Raw genomic sequence first — 22663 nt, 5'->3', positions numbered from 1 at the left:
TGGGTCACCTCTAATCGGAGAGCGAGCCTGGGAGTCCCGCCAGAGTCGGCTCCGCCCCTTTTCTCTGCGCGGGACACCCGGAAAAGCGCTCCCCTCCTTCATTCACGCCCCTCTTCACGCTCGCAGAGAAGGGGAGCCCGTGCCCGTAGTAAAGCCAGCGCCCTGCCCCCTTCCAGAGCCCGGCGTCAGGCCCCGCCCACCGGGGGGCTGCCGGAACGCTCTGCGCGCGCCTTTTGGGAGGCGGGGCTGGATGGGTTCGCCGCGGAGAGGCCGCGGGGTGTCGGCTTCCGCTCTCCCTCTGCTTTCAACCCCCACGGCTCTGGCTGAAGCGTCCGCCTGTGGCCGGATTCCCAGACCCTGGTGAGTAGCCGGAGAAGTCAGGGCACCGCAGACGCGGCCGCGGCGAATTCGGGACCCACCTCCCAGCGCCTGCGCGCCCGTCCCCTAGCCAATGTGCTTGCAGCTTCTGCAGATGGCCTTTGACCCCGCGCCCCTTGGGCGGGCGAGAGGCGGCGAGCTGCGTTTTGGGGACCCGGGATACCCCCCCACCCCCATCACTGTTAGCTCTCCGGGTTAGTTTTACTGCTAGCTTTTAGAGAGACTGCGGGCTTTGTGTGGGCCGCTTCTTCGCAGCGGAGCCTGCGTCGTCTGCTCCGTTTTCCCTCCTCTCCGGGTCAAGTTGGGAATTCCGGGAGTGACGGAAGACGCTCAGTGCCCCATCCTTTTCGATTCCAAACTGTAGCTGCGCCTGGAGTCTGCGGGGAGAGGCGGGAGGATCGAGGCCGCCCGCGCTTGGGTCGTCGCAGGAGAGTCGCGGCCGCCTGCCTCCTGGCGCCTTTGGGCCTCGGGCGAGGAGAGTAGGGTTGGCGAAGCCACCCCAGAGGTGGTTTTTCCCATTCATTTGTCAGCGTGTTTGGCTCTATCAGCATCGGCATTTATCTTTTGCTAAGTTTCAGGATGCAGCTGTGCCGGACGAATTTCTTTTTCCCATTCCACAGGAGCAGACTGAAATTCAGACATTGGTGATGGTTTGCGTTTTATGTATTGTTAAGACCCTATGGATGAATGTTAAGAGAAAACGTGGAACTATTTAAAGAGGAGTAAAACAAGGGAGGATGATATAGGACTTCAAAAAAGACAAATAGGACTGGAATGAGTTGTTTATGTTAAAGAATTTTCAATAGTAGTTTGAGAGAAAAATAGAAAATAAAATCCAGGTTGGTTAATACTGTCGCATTACAGAGTATTTTCATGACAATGTGTGATTTTTCTAATTTTGGGGATATGTGTAAACTTAGAAAAAACAATGGGACGCAGTCACTCTCGTAGACTTTCAGGCTCTGTGCATAAAACATAAACAGATTCATTTCTGCTAGTCACATGATTAAATACTATGTGTAAGATCAGAAAACAAACTGTCCGCAGAGTAAAGTTAAGTTGCAGTTTATGAGTAGGTAACAGATTGTTTTCTAAGCCCATTCTATTTAAATGAAAACATGACACCTGTTAGCAGTGTTATCTGCTTAAAAAAAAAAGTCTCTAAACCTAATTTGTGTGGTAGGTTGTAAGATGGTGGAATAGAAGGCAAGAGCTTGAGTTTTAGAGCCAAACTTGCTTTGCTGCTTGCTGGTGCTTAACCTCAGAGTGTTACTTAGCCTTTCACTAAGCCCTCTGAAAACTGTACCTCTGTTACATCTGTCATCTGTAAAATGGTGTTAAAAAGAAGTTTTACTTATTAAGTTGTTATGAAGACTAAAACGGTCGGATAAGGTTATGGGAACTGAATTTCCATTAGCCAGAGCGTGTACGTGTTTACACTAAAACCACCTGGGCAAGGAAACCTTGGTATAGAAACTGATTTTGAAAGTTCCAGGTGTATCTTCTATTAAGGGTTGTTTATCTAAAATGGCTTCTTAGGAAATAAAATTAGAGAACAATACTAAAAAACACTGCAAGTCTGTATAATTTAGCAATAGGTCACAATAGGTCATTAAAAGGTGAAATCTTTTGATGTTTCTAACTGGATTGACAGCAGATACTTTCTGAAATAAGTTGATGTCACAATGCTCTGGATCTTTCAGACCTCTTAAGTCAAAAACTAGCATTTCGAAGATTAAAAGCATAAAACACAAAAGTGGAAACCGTAGAGTTTCAAGAGAACCTATTAGGTATAACTTCTGTGTATTATGTAATGTCAGCTGCCCTTTGAAGAAAACAGGTCTTCAATAGCCAATACCTTGAGTAGATTCCTATTTTGGGAATCCATACATCTGCAGTTAACTTGTAATTTTATTTTCTCAGGTAATTTCTGAATCATCTTTTGTCGAAGACAAATAGTTCCTCCATTCCTTTCTTCTTAGATCATTAGAATTGCTAGCTTCTCAACAATCATTATGGTTTTGCTATCTTGAAGATAATTTTTATTAAAATGAATTTTTAAAATTATTGGATGTCTCTTGCTATATAATATGTTCAGTATAGATTGTAAAAAGGTCAACCATCTGTATAGTCAGTAGAATCTATACATACACCTACTGCCCAAATATATACTAATGTCAAAAACAAAAGGGCCTGAAATTAAATTGTTCAAGCCGAACACGTAATGGCCACTATGTATAAGATGTATGGAGCACTTCTGCAGTGTAGATACGAGAACTCCATTTTTTGACCCCAAGGAGCAATCCAGTAGTGGATCTAATGCATGTAATTAAATAGCAAAATGCAGTATGTAAAGAAATGCCACTTTAGTAAGTAGGCAAAGCTGTAACAATAGAATGTATGAGAAAATGAGTACTTTTCACCCTGGAACATTAGGGAAGGTTATCAAAAAGAAGCAACATTCCAGCTTTGTCTTGAGGGATGAGTAGCATTTTAAAAGTTAGCCATGTAGAGAATAGATTTTTAGATAGAATTAACTATGTTATTAATTGCTTGCCAAATGCCCATCTTTAATAATCATCATAATACTCAGTGTTACTCTAAACAGGAAATGATTCTAAAAGTTTTATTATAATTTATGCTCAAATATCTGTGAATCAGGTAATAACTCATTGTATAGATGAGAAAAGCAGAGAAAGATGAGGTCATTTGAATAGGCAAAATAGCTTTAAAAGGCACAGGTGGAGGTTATCCACCTTTAACCACAGTGCTCAGGCTTTAAGTTGCTGTGACTTACTGTTAATAGAGATGTGGAGGTTGGGATAGAACCAGTGAATCATCTATAATGATGTAATAAATGAACATTCTAAGTGAGTGAATTAAGTAATTTAAAAAGAGGGACCAACTTAAACTACATTTATAGGTAAGAGTAGGGTGGTGGGGCACTTGGGTGACTCAATTGGTTAAGCAACTGCCTTTGGCTCAGGTCATGATCCTGGGATTTTGGATGAGTCCCTTATCAGGCTCCTAGCCCCACGGGGAGTCTGCTTCTCCCTCTGACCTTCCCCCCTCTCATGCTCTCTCTTACTGTCCCTCTCTCAAATAAATAAATTAAAATCTTTAAAAAAAAAAAAACAAAAACAAAGGTGGGGTGGCGGAGCAAGGCAGCTTCTTCCATAAATGGACATTTTGTGTTCTTGTGTAGATCTGAGAAATGAATCTAAAAAATATAAAAAAGTTTCAGAGCTATTTGTCTTTTATATTTCTTCACCTTTATTTTTAAATCTAATTGATATTTACCGTATGATTAAAATACTATCCTTTTACACTTTCATGTACATTATCTTGCATGATTCACAGAACAGCTTTGTCAGAAAACACAGTAGGTGATATGTTCTTTTGTTTTGTTTTGTTTTGTTTTTTAAGAGGTAGACATGGCTGATTTGGGACTTTGGTTTTTAGATTGCAAGGCCAATCTGACTTCCACACATTTTAGCACTCAGGCTCTCAAAAAGCAAGGTCTTTCTACTTTTTATATCCTATAATCATTGCTCCTGTTCTCTGTCTTGCAAATGTTCATTACTGTTATTTCCTAATCTTTCCTTATGAAATGTTATGTTCTAATTTTAGAAGGTAAAGTAGGAAAATAATCACTATATTTTATCACCCAGAGGTAATCATTTTACATGTGTTAGTGCTTTTCTTTGTGTATTTTTAATGTAGTTGAGATCTTGTTATATCCAGGATTCCTTTTTTTTTTTTTTAACTTCATGGCTTGTCAAATTTCTTACAGTCCTTAAGGGAAGGATTTGTTTTCATCTTGATATTTTGGAATTTTCAGGACAAGAAATGATAGAGGCAGGCCAAAATTGTTGTATCATCTCTTTATTCTTCTCTGTAGGGCTGCCACACTCTTAGAATTTTACTCCCTGAAGTCCTGTATTGCAGAGCTTGAAGGATGGTATTAATTGGCGCTTCCTGGAAATGAACATTAGGTTACCTGCTTATGTCCTCCAATTTGCTGGTGGGATTGGGATTTTTTCTTTCTTTCTTTCTTAAATTTTCAAATTGGTACTTCTAGAAATGTTCCAAAAACAGTGCAAACAACTCAGTTACTGTTTATTTTTCTTGTATATTCATCAAATGGTAATATTTTACTATATTTGCTTTATCATTGTACACATGTACACACCTTTTACATTATATATAGTTATATACATTACATGTAATATGTATGTGCATATGTGTGAGTGTCTAATACATTGTCTGATGTTTCCTCATGTTTAGATCCAAGTTAAATTTTGACATACTATAGCAGTGATTCTGTTTCCTTCTTGGGTCATCTTCAAAGTTCATTTTGATCACTTGTTTAAAGTGTTGTCTGCTAGGTTTTGCACTGAGTTACTATTGTTTCCTTTGTATTAATTAGGTGTCTTTTGGGGAGATTGTTTGGTAATATATGGTTATCCTGTTTCTCATCAAACTTTTATTTCCTCATTTAATATCCGTAGGTGATTTTTGCCTACTATGGTTGTTATGGTAGTTTCCGAATAGTGATATTCCATTAGTCCATCTAAATTTATTAGTTGGCATTCTAATATGAGTCTTCTTTATTCCTTTTATTTTTGCATTAAAAAAAAGTATGAAAAAATAACTGTATGGATTCATTAATTCTTATTTTAATACCTGTTATTTATGACTCCTATGTTATTGCTGAAATTGTTCAGGATTTAGCCAGTGGTTGCCCCTTCAGCCTGGCTCTTATATCCAGTAGACATGCCCCTGACACTTTCTGAATACTTCTTACTTTCTGATAAGATAATCAAGGCTCATTTTGTACTTTCCCAGTCACAGTCTGGGAATCAACATTTCTCCAAGGAACTTGGTTCTTCTAAGCAGCAAAGGATATTTAAAAAACAGCATCTTGGACCAGATGTGTTCCTTTGATTCTATACTCTTAGTTTCTTTGATTCTATACTCTTAGTGTACAGAACTAGGAAATAATATGAATATATTAATGTGTATATACACACAAACACACCCCTTTTTACTAATAAAAGCCACACATTCATGCAGATACTAATTAAGAATCTGACAACACGAGTTTCATTCTAACCTCCCACTTTTTACATAGCTTTTTGTCTGTGAAAATCGTGAGCCCCAGTTTCCAGCATACATTTGCTTACGTGTAGAATACACATTAAAGAATTACAGGACTCCTGGGTGGCTCAGTCAGTTAAGCGTCATTTGCCTTTGGCCCAGGTCATGATCCTAGGGTCCTGTGATCTAGTCCCACATTGGTCTCCTTGCTCAGCGGCGAGTCTGCTTCTCCTTCAGCCAGCCACTCTCCCTGCTTGTGCTCTCTCTCTCTGACAAATAAAATCTTAAAAAAATCTGCTAACATGTACCATTGCAAAAACAGTTTACTGACTGGAATTTAGCATTTAATGCTTGTTTTTTGAGTATGTGAAATATGACATGGCTCAAAAAGCCAAAGCTGTACAAAAAAGTAGACTCCCTTCTATTCTCCAACCCTTCTACCCATACTTCTCCTCCTACATTCTCTGTCCTCTTTGTTTTTACCCCCATACATAATCAACCTCCTTAAGATTCTTGTTTATTCTTCCTGTGTTTCTTTTGTGCACTTGAGAAAATATTTTTTTGAGACAATGTATATTTTATTTGCACTTGCCTTTTTTCACATCACATATCAGTATATCCAGAAAATCAATTTATGTCATTTCAAAGAGCTGTTCCTCCTTTTATTTAGCTTAACATCCCAGTATTTTATAATTAAAGTGCTATATATGGATTTATGTGCTATTTATGTGCTTTTTACTTTTAAGGTAATTTCCATGAAGTAGGACTTCTGAGTCCAAAGATAAATGGATGTGTAATTTTGTTAGCTATTGCCAGATTCACAAAAAGACTACCAATTTACATTCAGCTAGCGATGTTTGGAAGTGCTTTTTTTCTTGTCTTCTTACCAACAAGATGTATTTTTGTTTTTGTTTTCTTAGTCTCCTGGATAAGGAATGATATCTTTATGTAGTTTTATTCTGCATTATTTTAAAGATTTATTTTAGAGGGGGAAGGGGCAGAGAGAATCTCAAATAAGCTCCATCTCACAACCCTGAGGCTGTCCACTGGAGCCAAAATCAAGAGTTGAATACTTAGCTGACTGAGCCACCCAGGAACAGCTTTAATTTGCGTTTTTAAAAATTCTGAGTGAGGTAGAAGAACTTGCCAGTATTTTCACTGTTAATAATGTTTTGTTAATAGTGTTTTCAGATATGCCTATCTTTAAATTTATGTAGTTAATTTGCCTTTTCCTTTATTGCATATGAATTTTGAGTCATTGTTATAGTCTTCCATTACACTCAGGTTATAAGGGAATTCAGATGGAATTTCTTAGTCATTTCAATGGCTTTGAGCCCTACAACATGCATTATTTTTTGGGAGACTGGAGGAAATAGGGGAGGATTGTTTAAAACTCCTGATTTAGGGACGCCTGGGTGGCTCAGTTGGTTAAGCCACTGCCTCAGCTCAGGTCATGATCCCAGGGTCCTGGGATCCAGTCCCACATCGGGCTCCTTGCTCAGGGGGGAGCCTGCTTCTCTCTCTGCCTCTGCCTACCACAATGCCTGCTTGTGTGCGCGCTCTCTCTCTCTCTCTCTCTCTCTGACAAATAAATAAAATCTTTAAAAGAAAAAATAAAACCTCCTGATTTAAAAGGAGCAGAGAAGCTAAGAACATAAGTAGAAAATAGAAAGTGGCAGGATCTTGTTAAAACTCATGACTTTAAATTCAGTATCCATGCATGTAAGTGAGTTAAGATTAATCAGAAATAGTTCAGATATTTACAAGGACCTAAAACCAGGTTTGAAGATTTTACTGATTGGATTAAGATAATCTTCCTCTACCCTAACAGTCCTCAAGAAGCAAACACAGGTTTTCTCTGGAGAAAAATTGTCTCTAAAAATGTTCATTACAATGGCTGACATTCAATTAAAAAAAAATGCCCAGCTTGCAAAAAAAGTGACCAGATGTTGAGAGAGAACAAAAACAGGCAATAGAAGCAGAATCCAGTTCAGGTTAATAGAGGTGGACTTTAAATAAGTGGAATTAACATGTTCAGAGAATTAGAAATTGGAAAATTTTAGCAGATAACTGATGGCTTTAAAAGAGTTAAATGAAAATTCTAAGAGTAAAATAACATTAGATCACAGCTAAAGAGAATTAGGAAACTGGAAGAGTTCAGAAGTACTCAGACTGAGACATGGAGAGATGAGGGAAATTTTAAAATGTTTAAAAAACTGTAACATTCTAACAGGAGTAATGTATTCTAACATGAGAAATGAATTAGAAAGCAATAATGGGCAAAAGCAGTATTTGAAGAGATGGTGGTCAAGAATTTTACAAAGCTAAGGAAAGATATCAACCCACAGATTGAAGAAGCATGTTGGGCCCATAAGCAGGATAAATACTAAGAAAACCATATTCCATAGCAAAACTGCTAAAAGCCAAAAATGAGAAAAATAATAAAAGGAGCCAGTGAAAAAGAAATTATCCTTAAAGTCTTTAAAAAATTAAGGGAAAGAACCAGAAAACAATAGTTGTTTTCAACAGAAACAAAGGCAGAAGATAATGGGTTGTGCTGAAAGAAAATTGCCAATATAGAAGTCTATAGATGCATATTACAATGAAGGCAAAATATATTTTCAAACAAATTAACATGGAATTTATTAGCAGCGGGCTGATACTAAAAGCCTTATTAAAGTGAGTAATTTCTTCATGATAAGGAAGATTGTTTTGAATGGAAGTAGGGGGATGCAGGAGGAAGTGAAGAGCAAAGGGAAGAGTAAATGTAATGAACGTTGACTGTGTAAAACAATATTCCATCTGGTGGGGTTTAAGATGTGTGTGAAAAGTAAAGTACACCAAACAGGAGCATAAAATTGGGGGAGGGATAAAGGAAATAAAGTCTTCTAAGTGCGCTTTTATTGTTGAGGCATAGTTGAGTTCTAATTCATCCTGGATTTTGACGAGAATGTATGCTGTAATTAAAGATAAAAATAAAAGCAAAGAATGTAAATGTAAAATTAGCAAATAGGGAGAAATAAAAAGGTAAGAGAAAAAAATGGAACTTGAAAGGAGGCCAAAAGAAAAAGCAAGGGTGTAAGAAGTAGATTTAAATATCTGTATTTGCAGAATTGTAAATGTACTGCATACTACAAATAACTGGACAGAGTCTGTCAGGTTAGATTAAAAACAGCAACAATAATAAAGTGATGTCCTATTTGAAAAAAAGCTAACTAAGGTGACAAAAAATGATGAAAATGATACTCTGGTCCAGCATGAACCAAATGAAATCCATTGTAGCTAAATTAATATTGGAGTCGAATGTAAGACAAAACCCATCAGTGGAGAAGGAAAGGACATTTCATTGTAAAATAAGATTCAATACTTTAGGAAAACAGTCTGCAAATTTGTATCTACATGACATTAAAATTATGTAAACTATAGATATAAATACAGTCATGGGGGATTTTTAACACAGAAGATGAGTGAGGATATCAAAAATACAAACAAAACGGTTAGCATATTTGGGGTGCCTGGGTGGCTCAGTGGGTTAAGCCTCTGCCTTCAGCTCAGGTCATGATCTCAGGGTTCTAGGATGGAGACCCACATCAGGCTCTCTGCTCAGCAAGGAGCCTGCTTCCCCTTCTCTCTCTCTCTGCCTGCCTCTCTGCCTGCCTCTCTGCCTACTTGTGATCTCTCTCTCTCTCTCTTAAATCTTAAAAAAAAAATGGTTAGCATATTTGGTTTGGTAGACACAAGTAGATGCCTGTAACCACTATCTATGGAATATGTATCCTTTTGAAGTGTATATGGGACACTTAATAGAAGTAGTCATTGATTAAGCCTTAAAGCAAGTCTCAACAGATTTCAAAGGACTGAAATCATATAGGGGATGTTTTCAGTGGATTCACACTATAAATCAGCAAGAAAAAAATCTAGAAAGTCTCCCAGATATAACACACTTATAGTCATGAGATGAACAATAATGGAAATTTCAATATATTTTGAGCTAAGTGGTCATAAAAATACAGGGTACAAAACTCAAAAGATACTGCTGAAGATGCGATGGCAACAGCAGTGGTATAGTGTTTGAATCATTCTGAGATCCTTAAACAGACCATTAAATAGTAAAACCAAAACAAATACCTGTAACAAAACTGAAATAACAGATTATCCCCATAGACCCCAAGGTAAGAGTGGAAGGGGACAGCTCACTCACAGCTATAAGACTTCTAACTCGGTTTGTGCTGGAAGAAGGAGAAGAAAGCAATAGTGCATCTGCTTCAATTGATAACACGGATAAATACAGATGTTCTATTTATGGAATATATTAAATATATAGATATTAATTTGAAAGGAGGATAGCCCAGTCTGAGAATAAAAGCTGCAAGGGGGATATTAAATATAATATAGATATTAATTTGAAAGGACAATAGCCCAGTCTGAATAATAGCTGCAAGGGGGGGAGGGGAACTTTGAAATCTTCTATCTAAAGAGGCTAGAGCATCTTGGTATTCAGGACAAAACCCCCACATGCAAGAGTAACTTCCGGAAATAACTTTCAAATTGAGCAGAATAACAAAATAGAAGCCAAGAAAAAAAAAATCCAGAAAAATGTGGGAATGGAAGAAAACCCAGCTGATCTCAGATAAAACTCAAGGCCATAGAAAGATTTCACAAAAACAGTAAGTTCTCTAGAGCGTTGGGTTGGGAAAACTACCATGATAAAACACTCCTAAAAATTGAGAGAAAATTATTTCATGTAATATTCAGTAACAGAAAAAGATCAATCAAATCTCATACAAAGTCCTTATAGGCAAAAAGTTTGAACATACTTGTAAACACTGAAGGCATGCCAGAGAGGCATGTTTATAAAATATGACAACTGTAAACTAGTATTTAGATAGAAATAAAATAGTTACAAGATATGAATAAGCACATTACAACTAAGAAAGATCAGAAATGACCTAATTATTTCATAAATGACTACAAGATAAACACAACAGATCAGGCCTTATAAGAGGGTAAAGAAACTTAGAAAATGCAGTTTAAAAAATTGAGCAAAATTCAAAAAATTAAGATTTTCTATAGAAGAAAAAGGAGTGAAACAGAACAAATATTATAATTGCAAACATTTGCTAACTAAAGTTGATGCCAGTAGGTTAGTTAATTTCTTATTGGGAACATAAGGGAGTTCCTGTATGATTGTTTTTTTTTTTCTCTATGAAGTACTATTGACTCTTGAGTGCTGGAGGTTAGGGGTGCTGACTCCTGTGCAGTTAGAAATCTGCATATAACTTTTGACTCTGGAAAAATTTAACAATCAATTACCCACTGTTGACTGGAAGCCTTACTGGTAACAAACAGTTCATTAACATATGCTTTGTATGTCCTACATACATAAAGAAAAGAAATGGTATTAAAATAATAAGAAAGAGAAAATACATTTTTAGTACTGTATCATGTTAATCAGGGAAAAAAAATCCACATATAAATGAATCTGCATGGTTCAAACCCACATTGTTGAAGGGTCAACTGTGTAAGACCCAGCTATTTGAAGATAATAAAGGAAATTCAGTGGGTATGATGAAAAATGAAAATGAAATTCTGAGGTTAGAAAAGTGAACATATTAGAGTATGGTAACAGGAAGTTAAGTGGTCTTGAGTGTTTACTTGAAATTTGTGGTCATGAATTCAGTGTGAAAAGTCAGCATGGTTGCATGTTTTTGTCCAATGTATAGTTCTGTAGTTCTGAATCAAAGTCAAGACACACGTATTTATTTGAAGTTTTACCAGGTATGTATCAAGAAAGGAGAGAAGTGAGGCATTAAAATGTTGGATGATAAATTGTGTCACTAGAGACAAAACATGAAGAACAGGAGAAATAGCAGAAACAGTGGACTCAGTGGATAAGACATCTCAATAAGGTCAAGAAGTTGCCAGAATGGATTCTATTAAACTAGAGGGGTTCAAAGCACAAAAGGTTATGTTTGGAAAATGAGGGGGAGAAGTAAAGATTTTGGAGTGGTATAAAACACTGGATCCAGAGAGGAGTATGATACCTGAGTTGGTGAAGTGGGGGTGGAAGAACAATCTCTAGAAATGAGGCAAAGAATTGGGAGGCTAAACTGCCGGATGGGTCATCCATGTTTGTAGAGTCATTAGAAATAGTGTTGTAGGAAGAGAGTATGTTAAAAATATTATGAATAGGAGATTATTAGATTGAGAAAATGGTAAAGTTTGATGTCCTGAATATTTTTTATAAGTGCTCTCATTATGGCAGTATTTTGTAACAAGTCTTCAGTGGTCCCCTATTTAGCAGAAAACTCCTCTTTCTCTGGTATAGGATGATTCTAGCACGGCATGATAGCTTTATTTTTCCTCCTCATCTTGTTTTCTTAGCTGCAGCCTAGAGAGGTTTTTTTTTGTTTCATGATGTGTCTTTCACGTCCAGTAAATATATCTTTGGGCACACTTTCTCTAACACTATGGCCATCTTTTTCCTTTCCTTTTCCATCAGCCTTTTGCATATTATACTCATTCTTTTAAGATCTTACTATTTTTTTCCTAAAGCATCTTCTTCAACTTATGTAAGGCATTTTATTGCTTTATATATGCCTTTCACTTCTCTGCTGGCACCTTTCTTTGAATTACAGTTACTTGCATGTGTCTTCTGCTTTCCTTATGGACTCTAAGTACCTTGAACATAAGAACTATGTCTAACTAAATCTATCTAATCAGTCTGTTTCATGTGCCGCTTAGCATACTAGTTTTTCCACAGTTGAGTTTCTCAGTTAAGTTGAGTTATACATCTTTTTAGTTTTCTAGACTTTTGTTGATATTTCAACCAAATGAAATTTTTGTTCAAAAACAACAGTAAGGACTTAACTGTTTCTCATCTTAGAGTCAGCTATGTCTATTTTCATAATGCTTGCTTTAGTTTATGTGTAATGTTATTGATTGGTTGCATGAGATACTTAAATGAATTTAGTTTGTTGGTGTGGTCACAATGTATCCATTTAATAATAAAATATAATAACTTTTGGAGGGACTCCCTAAACTAGAGTCTTAGGAGCAATAGAGAAAGGGTCACTTTGTATTTCCAAAGCGTAAGGAGAATACTTGGCATGAAAACATTTTCATCAAATCAGTGGATTAATACAGTTTTAAGACAAAATTCTCCAGACCTATCTACCTATCCCTTTCCATTTTCATGGTTTTTTTAATGAGAGTGAAAGAACTGATGTTTTGGAATGCAGGGATGGGAAAGAGGTGAGACATCAAGTAAGTGTCAGAGAAGGTTTAATGTTGTTCCACAATATTTTTATATATTTTATGTATATCTAATTATACATATTTATAGCATATCTATATGTAAAACTTATATAATCATGTAGAAGGCTAATATGCATTTTAATAATGTGTGTGTACCTATGCATATATATATATATGTATGTTTATATGGATGTACCATATCTAATTAAATAAAATGTTGAAACTGGCAAAACAAAATTAAAATTGGTTAGATTGTTTATGTTTTGGAAAAACTATGAAGAAAGGTAAGAGGATGGTAAATACAAAAGTCAAGTTCTCCTTAAGGTAAAGGGACAGGGCTGGTGATTGGCAAGGGGCACAAGAGATGGAAATGGGCATTTACTCTGGCAATTTCCTTTTTGAATATTTATGTGTTTCAACCTAGACATGTCTTTCATATTAATCTTTAGGTGTAATGTCTTTTGCAATTAAACACGGTTAACTTTGAGAGGAATCTATGATTTTAGTCTTAAAAAGAAATATGCTTGCTCATCTTAGTATTTCTTGCTTGTATGCATGATGTAGCAATTTGTAGAAAGTCTGTGTGTGTGTGTGTGTGTGTGTGTGTGTGTGTGTGAGTGTGAGACAGAATTACTTACTGGTTAGATTAAGTGTTTTTCTGTCTTTTCTATTAGGACTAGTTTATTGTAACAATTCTCTAGAATAACAACAGCATGGTTTATTATAAAAAGTCATATTTTATAAATAAAGTTAATGTCAGTTTTTCCCCAAATACTTTTCTAGTAAGAAATTTGTACATAAAGACATTTTTATATGTATATACCTATGTACATATACACACATTACACATACATGTGTATATATAGTTATTGAAACATAGAAATAGAAACACCATACCATTTTAAAAGTTTTAAGTCCATGTTTATAACTTTTGATCAGTAAGGTGTTCATAGTTATAAAGCAGTGCATTTTTATTATTTATTTATTTATTTATTTTTAAAAGATTTTATTTATTTATTTGACAGAGGTCACAAGTAGGCAGAGAGAGGCAGGCAGAGAGAGGGGAAGGGAAGCAGGTCCCCTGCTGAGCAGCTAGCCTGATTCGGGACTTGATCCCAGGAGATCATGACCTGAGCCGAAGGCAGCAGCTTAACCCACTGAGCCACTCAGGTGCCCAAAGCAGTGTATTTTTAAATTAGGAATCCCTTACTTGTGATCAGTCTTTATCTTTCTTTTCATTTCAGAAATGTCATAAAATGTGATTACTCTCTTCTTGTGCAGTCATTATTTTAGTTAAAAGTTTGTTGAAAATCCATTTAATGACTAGGCTTTTAATCTATTCATAAGTATTTCCTTTTTTAAACTATGAGCCTTTAATTTTATATTTGGAAAATTTTAGTCCACTTGCATAGAATATTCTTCCCTATATTCAACATATACAAAATCTGTTCAAGTGATGCAAAATACTTTCTTAAATAAAATTTCTAAGATGTTTATCTGACAAAATATAATTGTGATACTTCCAAATAAATACCACCATTTAGTCTAGCCGTGTATAGATTTGTAGACATCAGTATTTGATGATACAACTAATGTATTGCGCTTTTAAAACTTTTCAATGTAATGAACTTTAGGGATTTTAGTTTTCATTCAAATACATTGGGAAACATTGTCAATACCATTTACTAATTACCATTTTTCAATAAATTACAGCTAAATATTTACCATTTTGGAGTTTAAAGTATGTCATCATGGCAAAGTTTCGAAGAAGGACTTGCATCATTTTGTCACTTTTTATTCTATTTATTTTCTCCCTGATGATGGGTTTAAAAATGCTGAGACCAAATAAAGCTACTTTTGGAGATCCTTTTGGACTTGAACTTCTTCCACTACTTCATCAACAAACTCGCTTAGGGAAAAGCTTCGATTCCCAAAACAATGACAAAATCAACCGTGAAACAAGTAACAAGAATTTAAAAAGTGTTGAAATCACTATGAAACCTTCCAAAGCCTCTGAACCTTACCTGGAAGAGCTGCAACCTCTGAATTATTATTTACATGTATTTTATTACAGTTGGTATGGAAATCCACAATTTGATGGTAAATATATACATTGGAACCATCCAGTCCTGAAGCATTGGGACCCTAGATTAACCAAGAATTATCCACAAGGGAAGCACAGTCCCCCGGATGACATTGGCTCCAGCTTTTACCCTGAGTTGGGAATTTACAGCTCTCGGGATCCTTCTGTCATTGAAACTCACATGAAACAAATGTACTCAGCTTCAATTGGTAATTATTTTTATGTGTGTGTGTTTAGATATGTGATCTGTGTGTGTGTGTCTGTGTGTAAATGTAGAACATTTAAGTTACTAATTACTCTTCACATTGTTATTAATTATAATCTTAAACTTATAAACTCTAAATTAAGCTGCATGTATGTTCTTAAACATCCAGGAAACCACTTTTTAATAGCACTTTAAAATGCATTGTATAATTTATAATTTTTGGAACATTTCTAGATATATTTTTATTGATTTCTAATTTAACATTAGAAATTTAAGAATTGAATTAGAAATTAGAAATAGAATGGAATTAGAAATTCAATTAGAGTAGAATTGAAATAGAAATAGACTTAGAATTGAATTGTTACCTACATAAGATACATTGGATTCTCCCACTTCAAGTATACAGCTCAGTGATGTTTCTGTAAAGTATACACCTGTTTAATCATTAGCCCAACATGAAGTAAAATATTCTATAGCCCAGAAACTTTCGTCGTGCTTCCCTCTTGCACCTTCATATTCTTCCCCAGGAAACTGTGAATCTAATTTCTCTCACTGTAGTAGAATAGCTGTTAATGTTCTAATACTGTGTGAAAGTAGAATCATCTAGTGTGTGTGTAGGTGGGCAGGGGGGTCCTTTTGCTCGGCACATCATTCTTAAGTTTACCCATGTTGTTAACTGTGTCAGTAATTGAGTTATAATTATTGCTGGGTAGTAATCCCCCATTGTATGATTATAGCCATTTGTTTCTGCATTCATCTGATGAATATTTGGACTGTTTCAAATTTTTGGCATGTAGTATATCATTTGGTCTTGTTTTTCTGTTTTTTAAAACTTGTCTAATCTCTGCTTTTAAAATCTATGCTTATTTATATGTAATAGAATAATGATATGGTTTATTTTAAATGTTTTGTTTGCTGTTTTCTATTTATACTATCCTATTCTCTTTTCTTCTTTTCTGCCTTTTTTTATAGGATATGTTTATCCCATTTTTTTTCTTCTGACTTTTATTTTATTTTATTTTATGATTGCTCTAAACTTTACAGTATGCACTTTAACTTAACTGGTCACAAATCTCTGGCTATTTTTGTTCCCTTTTTCTCTCAACTTTGTCTTCTCTCTAACTTCTGGCACTCCAGCTGCACACATTTACATAGATTTACATACATTATCCCACAGGTAATTAATAAAAAAATATATAATTGGGTGCCTGAGAATTCTTCAAATTAACCTACGCTTTAAAATAAAAAATGTCTCTGCTGTGTTTCCTCTCTTATTAGTGTCCCTAATACTAGGGCCACAAAAATAAATTGGGTGTTCTCATATTTTTATAGCTGTAAAAAGGGCCAAACTCATTATTGAGCTGATAGGTATATAGAGGTATGCAAGGCATTTCATGAACAAAACAATGTAGAATTCTGTGAATCTACATCAGGTATGCAAGATGACTTGTTTTTCTTCTGTAATTATTTTTTCCAATTATTTAAGAAAATTTAATTTATAGTATATACTTATAGCTCCAGTTTCTATGTTCTATGATATAAAATATGACATGAAATAGGATTGCTAAATTCAGAGAGCATTGACTACAGTCTCAGTTTACAATTTACTTTTGGGTAGAGGACCTTTCAAATGACTTTACTATTTTGTACAAAGAATTTCTATCACATTTAAGGCTTTTTTATTACAAGGTTGGCTTGTTTGTGACTGCTGTGCTTGACAAAAAATGGATATCCATGGTAGTTTCAGATTTTTTTTTTTTTTAAAACAAACTGAGCTTTATGCAATGAGTATTCATCCCACCCCAACCCCCTGGCCCCCAGGTATGGTTTATCTGAAGAAATAATATGAAAATGACATCTTTGGTATGTTATTACTTGTGATTAGGAAGAAAACTTCCAGTTCATATGTAGTTTTATGCCTATCTTATGTTTATGAAGACCTTTTCCCCTTATATTATTTTACTATGACATAATATGTGTGAACATGAATTATTTGAAAACATTGTCAACAGCATAATTATTTTAATTTTAAATGTTGACTGTTTCACTATTGATCAAATATTTCTTTTGGTAGGTGTCATGGGAAAAATAAACCCTTTGATAGAAATAAAAGTGACATTTTAATCAATCTGTATGTTATTTCCTTATCAGTGAAGTATTGAATTATACTAATTTTTATTGAAATATTGACATTTAATATTCTGTAAGTTAAAGGTATATAGTATAGTAATTTGATATATATTGTTCCATTTGATTACCATTGTAGCCATTAGTGAGTCCTTCTATCACATCTCCTAATTATTATTTTCTAATAGTGGTGGAAAAAATGAAGATCTAGTCTCCTAGCAAGTGAATGTTTTTAATACAGTTTTGTTGTCTATAATCACTGTACTATGTATGAGATTTCCACATCTTATTTATGTATTAGTATCATATGTGTACCTTAAACAACCTCTCTCCCATTTCCCCACTACTGAGCCTGTGGTAACCACCATTTCACTCTTTGTTTTGTTTGCATTTCATACAAGCTATCGGACAGTATTTGTCTATGTCTAACTTAGCATAATGTTCTCAAGATACATCCATGTTGTTGCAACTGGCAGGATTTCACTACTTTTTCTGGTCGAAGAGTATTCCATTTTATATATGTATATGTTCACACTTTATACACACTTATATATATATGTGCGTGTGTGTGCACACATGTGCATGTATGCATCTATCTTTATCTGTCCATCTATCTGTTTTTATCACCATGTCTTCATCCATTTACTCATTGATGGACACATTTTGGCTGTCGTGTAATGCTGCAGTTACACAGGCATACACATATCTCTTTGATAAAGTGTTAATTTCTTTTGGATTTATACCCAGAGTTGCGACTGCCAGATTATAAAGTAGTTCTATTTTTAATTTGCGGGGGGGACCTCTATACTCTTCTCCATAGTGGCTGAACCAATTTACATTCCCACCAACAGTGCACAAGAGTTACTTTTTCTATACATCCTTGCCAACACTTACTATCTTGTTTTCTTGATAATATCTGTTATAACATGTATGAAGGGCTATTTCACTATAGTTTTGATTTGTATTTCCTTGATGGCTAATGATGTTGAACACCTTTCATGCCAACAGTGGCAAGTCTTTGGAAAAGTGCCTCTTAAGTTCTTCTGCTCATTTTTTAAGTGGATAATTTGTGGGAATTTGTTCATTATTGAGTTACAGGAATTCTATGTATATTTTGGGTATTAACCCATTATCTGTTAAATGATTTACAAATAATTTATTTGCCTTTTAGTTTCTTAATTGTTCCTTTCACATTGTATAAGCTTTCAAGTTTGATGTAGTCCCACTTGTTAATTTTTTCTTACTTGGGCTTTGGCTGTCCTATCCAAATGTTTAAGTCTGATCCATTTCTAGGTGATTTTTGTGTGTGGTGTAAGATAGTCCAATTTTCTTTTCCTGCATTTGGTTATCCTGTGTTTCTGGCATCATTTGTTGAAGAGATATTCTTTCTCCATTGAATATTAATATTCTTTGCTTCCTTATTCTTTATTAGTTGACTATATATGTGGGGGTTTAATTCTAAGTACTCTATTTTATTCTGTTGATCTAAATGCCTATTTTATACCTATTTTCATACTACTGTATAATTAGTATGGCATCATAGTATAATTTGAAATCAGTAAATATGGCTCCAGTTTTGTTTTTCTTTGTTATCATTGCTTTGTCTATACAGGATTTTTTTGTGGCTCCATACAAATTTGAGGATTTTTTTTCTTTATATTACTATGAAAAATGCTATGGGAATTTCTTAAATAATGGAGGGTATTATTAGTTTCAGAGGTGGAGTTCAGTGATTCATGAGTCTTATATAGCACCTGGTGTTCATTACATCCTGTCACCTCCTTAATGTCCATCACTGAGTTACCCCATCCCCCCAGCCCTCTCCCCTCCAGCAATCTTCAGTTTTTCTCCTATGATTAAGAGTCTCTTATAGATTACCTTGCTCTGTGGAGTTCATTCTTTCGTTCTTTCTTTCTTTCTTTCTTTCTCTCTCTCTGTCTCTCTTTCTCTCTTTCATTTTATTTATTTGTCAGCGAGCACACGCACAAGCAGGGGGAGCAGCAGGCAGAGAAGCAGGCTTCTCACTGAGCGTGCAGCCTGACATGGGCTTTGATCCCAGGACTCTAGAATCATGACCTAAGCCAAAGGAAGACACTGAACCAACTGAGCCACCCAGGTATCCCACGCTCTGTGAGATCATCTTGTTTTATTTTACCCTTCCTTCACTTATGTTCCTCTATTTTGCTTTTTTAAATACCACATATGAGTGAAATCATATAGTAATTGTCTTTCTCTGATTCACTTATTTCACTCAGCATAATACCCTCCAGTTCCATCCATGTCGATGTAAATGATAAGTATTCATCCTTTCTGATGACTAATATTCCATTGTATAAAAATATATACCAATCTTCCTGGGACACCTGGGTGGCTTAGTCGTTAAGCATCTGCCTTCGGCTCAGATCATGATCCCAGGGTCCTGGGATCGAGCCCTGCATCAGGCACCCTGCTTGGTGGGAGGCCTCCTTCTTTTTCTCCCACTCCCTCCTGCTATGTTCCCTCTATCACTGTGTTTCTCTCTGTCAAATAAACAAAACCTTAAAATACACACACACACACTCACTATCTTTATCCATTCATCTGTCTATGGACATCTCACCTCGTTCTACAGTTTGCCTGTTGTGGATATTGCTGCTATAAACTGTGGGGTGTGGGTGTCCCTTTGGATCAATACATTTGTATTGTTGGGGTAAATACCTAGTAGTGCAATTGATGGGTCCATACGGTAGCTCTATTTTCAACTTTTTGAGGAACCTCCATACTGTTTTCCAGAATGACTATAGCAGCTTGTATTTTCACCAAAAGTATGCAAGGGATCCCCTTTCTCCATATCCTTGCCAATGCCCGTCATTTCCTGACATGTTAATTTTAGTCATTCTGAATGGTGTGAGGTGGTATCTCACTTCACACCATTGTGGTCTTGATTTGTATTTCCCTGTTGCCAAGTGATGTTGAGCATTTTTCCACGTGTCTGTGGCCATTTGGATGTCTTCTTTGCAGAAATGTCTGTTCATGTCTTCTGCCCATTTCTTGATTGGATTAATTATTCTTTGGGTGTTGAGATTGAGAAGTTCTTTATAGATTTTGGATACTAACCCTTTCATAAGGCATTTGCAAATATCTTTTATTCTGTCAGTTGTCTTTTGGCTTTGTTGACTGTTTTCTTTGCTGTGCAAAAGCTTTTTATTTAGGTGAAGTCCCAATAGTTCATTTTTGCCTTTGTTTCCCTTGACTTTGGAGACGCATCTGGCAAGAAGTTGCTGTGGCCAAGGTCAGAGTGGTTGGTTCCTGTGTTCTCTTCTAGGATGTTGATGGATTCCTCTCTCACATTGAGGTCTTTCATCTATTTTGAGTCTGTTTTTGTGAACGAGATAAGGAAATGGTCCAATTTCATTCTTCCATGTAGCTGTCCAATTTTCCCAACACCATTTGTTGAAAAGACTGTCTTTTTTCCATTGGAAATTATTTCCTGCTTTGTTGAAAATTAGTTGATCATAAAGTTGATGGTCCATTTCTGGTTTCCGTGTTCTGTTCCATGGATCTATGTGTCTGTTTTTGTGCCAGTACCCTATCAACTTGATGATTACAGTTTTGTAATAGAACTTGAAGCCTGGAATTGTGATGCCACCAGCTTTGGTTTCCTTTTTGAACATTCCTTTGGCTTTTCTGTTTCCATACAAATTTTAGGATTATTTGTTCCAGCTCTCTGAAAAAAAGTTGATAGTATTTTGATAGGGATTGCATTAAACGTGCAGATTGCTCTAGGTAGCGTAGACTTTTTTAACAATATTTGTTCTTCCAATCCAGGAGCATGAACGTTTTTCCATTTATGTCTTCCTCGGTTTTGTTTATATATAGTGTTCTGTTCTATAGTGTTCTGAGTACAGATTCTTTGCCTCTTTGGTTCGGCTCATTTCTAGGTATCTTATGGTTTTGGGTGCAATTGTAAATGGGATCAGTTCTTTAATTTCTGTTTCTTCTGTCTTGCTTTTGGTGTATAAAAACGCAACTGATTTCGGTGCATTGATTTTATGTCTGCCACTTTACGGAATTCTTGTATGTGTTCTAACAATTTTGGGACAGAGTCTCTTGGGCTTGCCACATAGAGTATCATGTCATCTGAGAAGAGTGAGAGTTTGACTTCTTTGCTAGTGTGGATGCCTTTTATTTCTTTTTGTTGTCTGATTGTTGTCTGTCTGGTAATATGTTGGGCAACAGTGGTGAGAGTGCATACCTGTTGTGTTCCTGACTTTGGGGAGAACCTCACAGTTTTTCCCCATTGAGAATATTTACAGTGGGCTTTTTGTATACTGCTTTTATGATATTGAGGTATATTACCCCTATCTATACACTACAAAGAGTTTTAATCAAAAAAGGATGCTTGGGCACCTATGTGGTTCAATCAGTTAAGCATCTGCCTGGGGCTCAGTTCATGATCTCACGTTCCTAGAATTAAGCCTGGTGTCACTCTCTGCCTAGCAGGGAGTATGCTTCTCCCTTTCCCTCTGCCCCTGCTTGTTCTCCCTCTTCTCTCTTTCAAATAAAATCTTAAAAAAAAAAAAAAAAAAAAAAAAGCTGTACTTTGTCCAATGCTTCTTCTGCATCTATTGAGGGGATCATGTGGTTCTTGGCCTTTTATTAATGTACTTTATTTGTTGATTTAAGGATGTTGAACCACCTTTGCTGCTCAGAAATAAATCCCACTTGGTTGTGGTGAATACTCTCTTTAATGTACTGTTGGATCCTATTGGCTAGTATCTTCTTGAGAATTTTTGCATACATGTTCATTAGGGTTATTGGTCTGTAATTCTCTTTTTTTGATGGGGTCTTTGTCTGGTTTTGGGATCAAGATAATGCTAGCCTCATAGAATGAGATTGGAAAGTTTCCTTCCATTTCTGTTTTTTGAAACATTTTCAGAATTATAGTTATTCTTTAAATGTTTGGTAGAATTCCCTAGGAAAGCCATCTGGCCCTGGGCTCTTTTTTATTGGGAGATTTTTGATTACTTCTTCAATTTCCTTGCTGGTTATGGGTCTGCTCAGGTTTTCTGTTTCTTCCTGGTTCAGTTTTGGTAGTTTGTATGTCTCTAAGCATGCATCCGTTTCTTTCAGATTGCCTAATTCGTTTGTGTATAGTTGCCCAGAATGTTTTTATAATTCCTAGTATTTCTTTGATGTTGGTTGTGATCCTCTTTTCTTTCATTCATGATTTTTATTTGGATCCTTTATTTATTTGGGTCTTTTCTCTTTTCTTTTTGATAAGTCTGGCCAGGGATTTATCAATCTTATTCTTAAAAAAAAACCAGCTCCTAGTTTTGTCGATCTGTACTGTTCTTTTGTTTTTTATTTCATTGATTTCTGCTCTACTCTTAATTCACTTCTACTGGGTTTAGGCTTTATTTGCTGCTCTTTCTCCAGTTCCTTCAGGTGTAAGGTTAGGTTGTGTAGTTGAAAGGCTTATATTGCTATGTACTTCGCTCTTAGGACTGGTTTTGCTGCATCCCAAAGATTTT

At 35.8% G+C, this 22663-nt stretch overlaps 1 protein-coding gene across 9 annotated transcripts in view; it reads left to right on the top strand.

The window, feature by feature from the left end:
* Positions 1-43: 43 nt before the first annotated feature.
* MANEA (mannosidase endo-alpha) overlaps positions 44-22663 on the top strand; it is an 83920-nt gene continuing 61300 nt past the window's right edge. For 5 of the 9 annotated variants that reach the window (XR_014311429.1, XR_014311430.1, XR_014311431.1 and 2 more), the window contains exons 1-2: positions 108-360; positions 14449-15027. Coding sequence is in view for 3 of the 9 variants with exons in the window: in XM_082729614.1 (XP_082585740.1) it covers positions 14487-15027 (541 nt within the window). In the remaining 6 variants the exon portion in view is untranslated. Of the gene's footprint in view, positions 361-14448; positions 15028-22663 lie in introns of all 9 variants that reach the window. The other 4 variants (XM_082729613.1, XM_082729609.1, XM_082729616.1 and 1 more) reach the window with 4 other exon arrangements.

This window comes from Mustela nivalis (genome assembly GCF_964662115.1).
Source record: "Mustela nivalis genome assembly, chromosome: 5".
Classification (NCBI taxonomy): Eukaryota; Metazoa; Chordata; class Mammalia; order Carnivora; family Mustelidae; genus Mustela; species Mustela nivalis.
The sequence above is the reverse complement of the archived record's forward strand: the minus strand, read 5'-3'. Positions and strand labels throughout refer to the sequence as shown.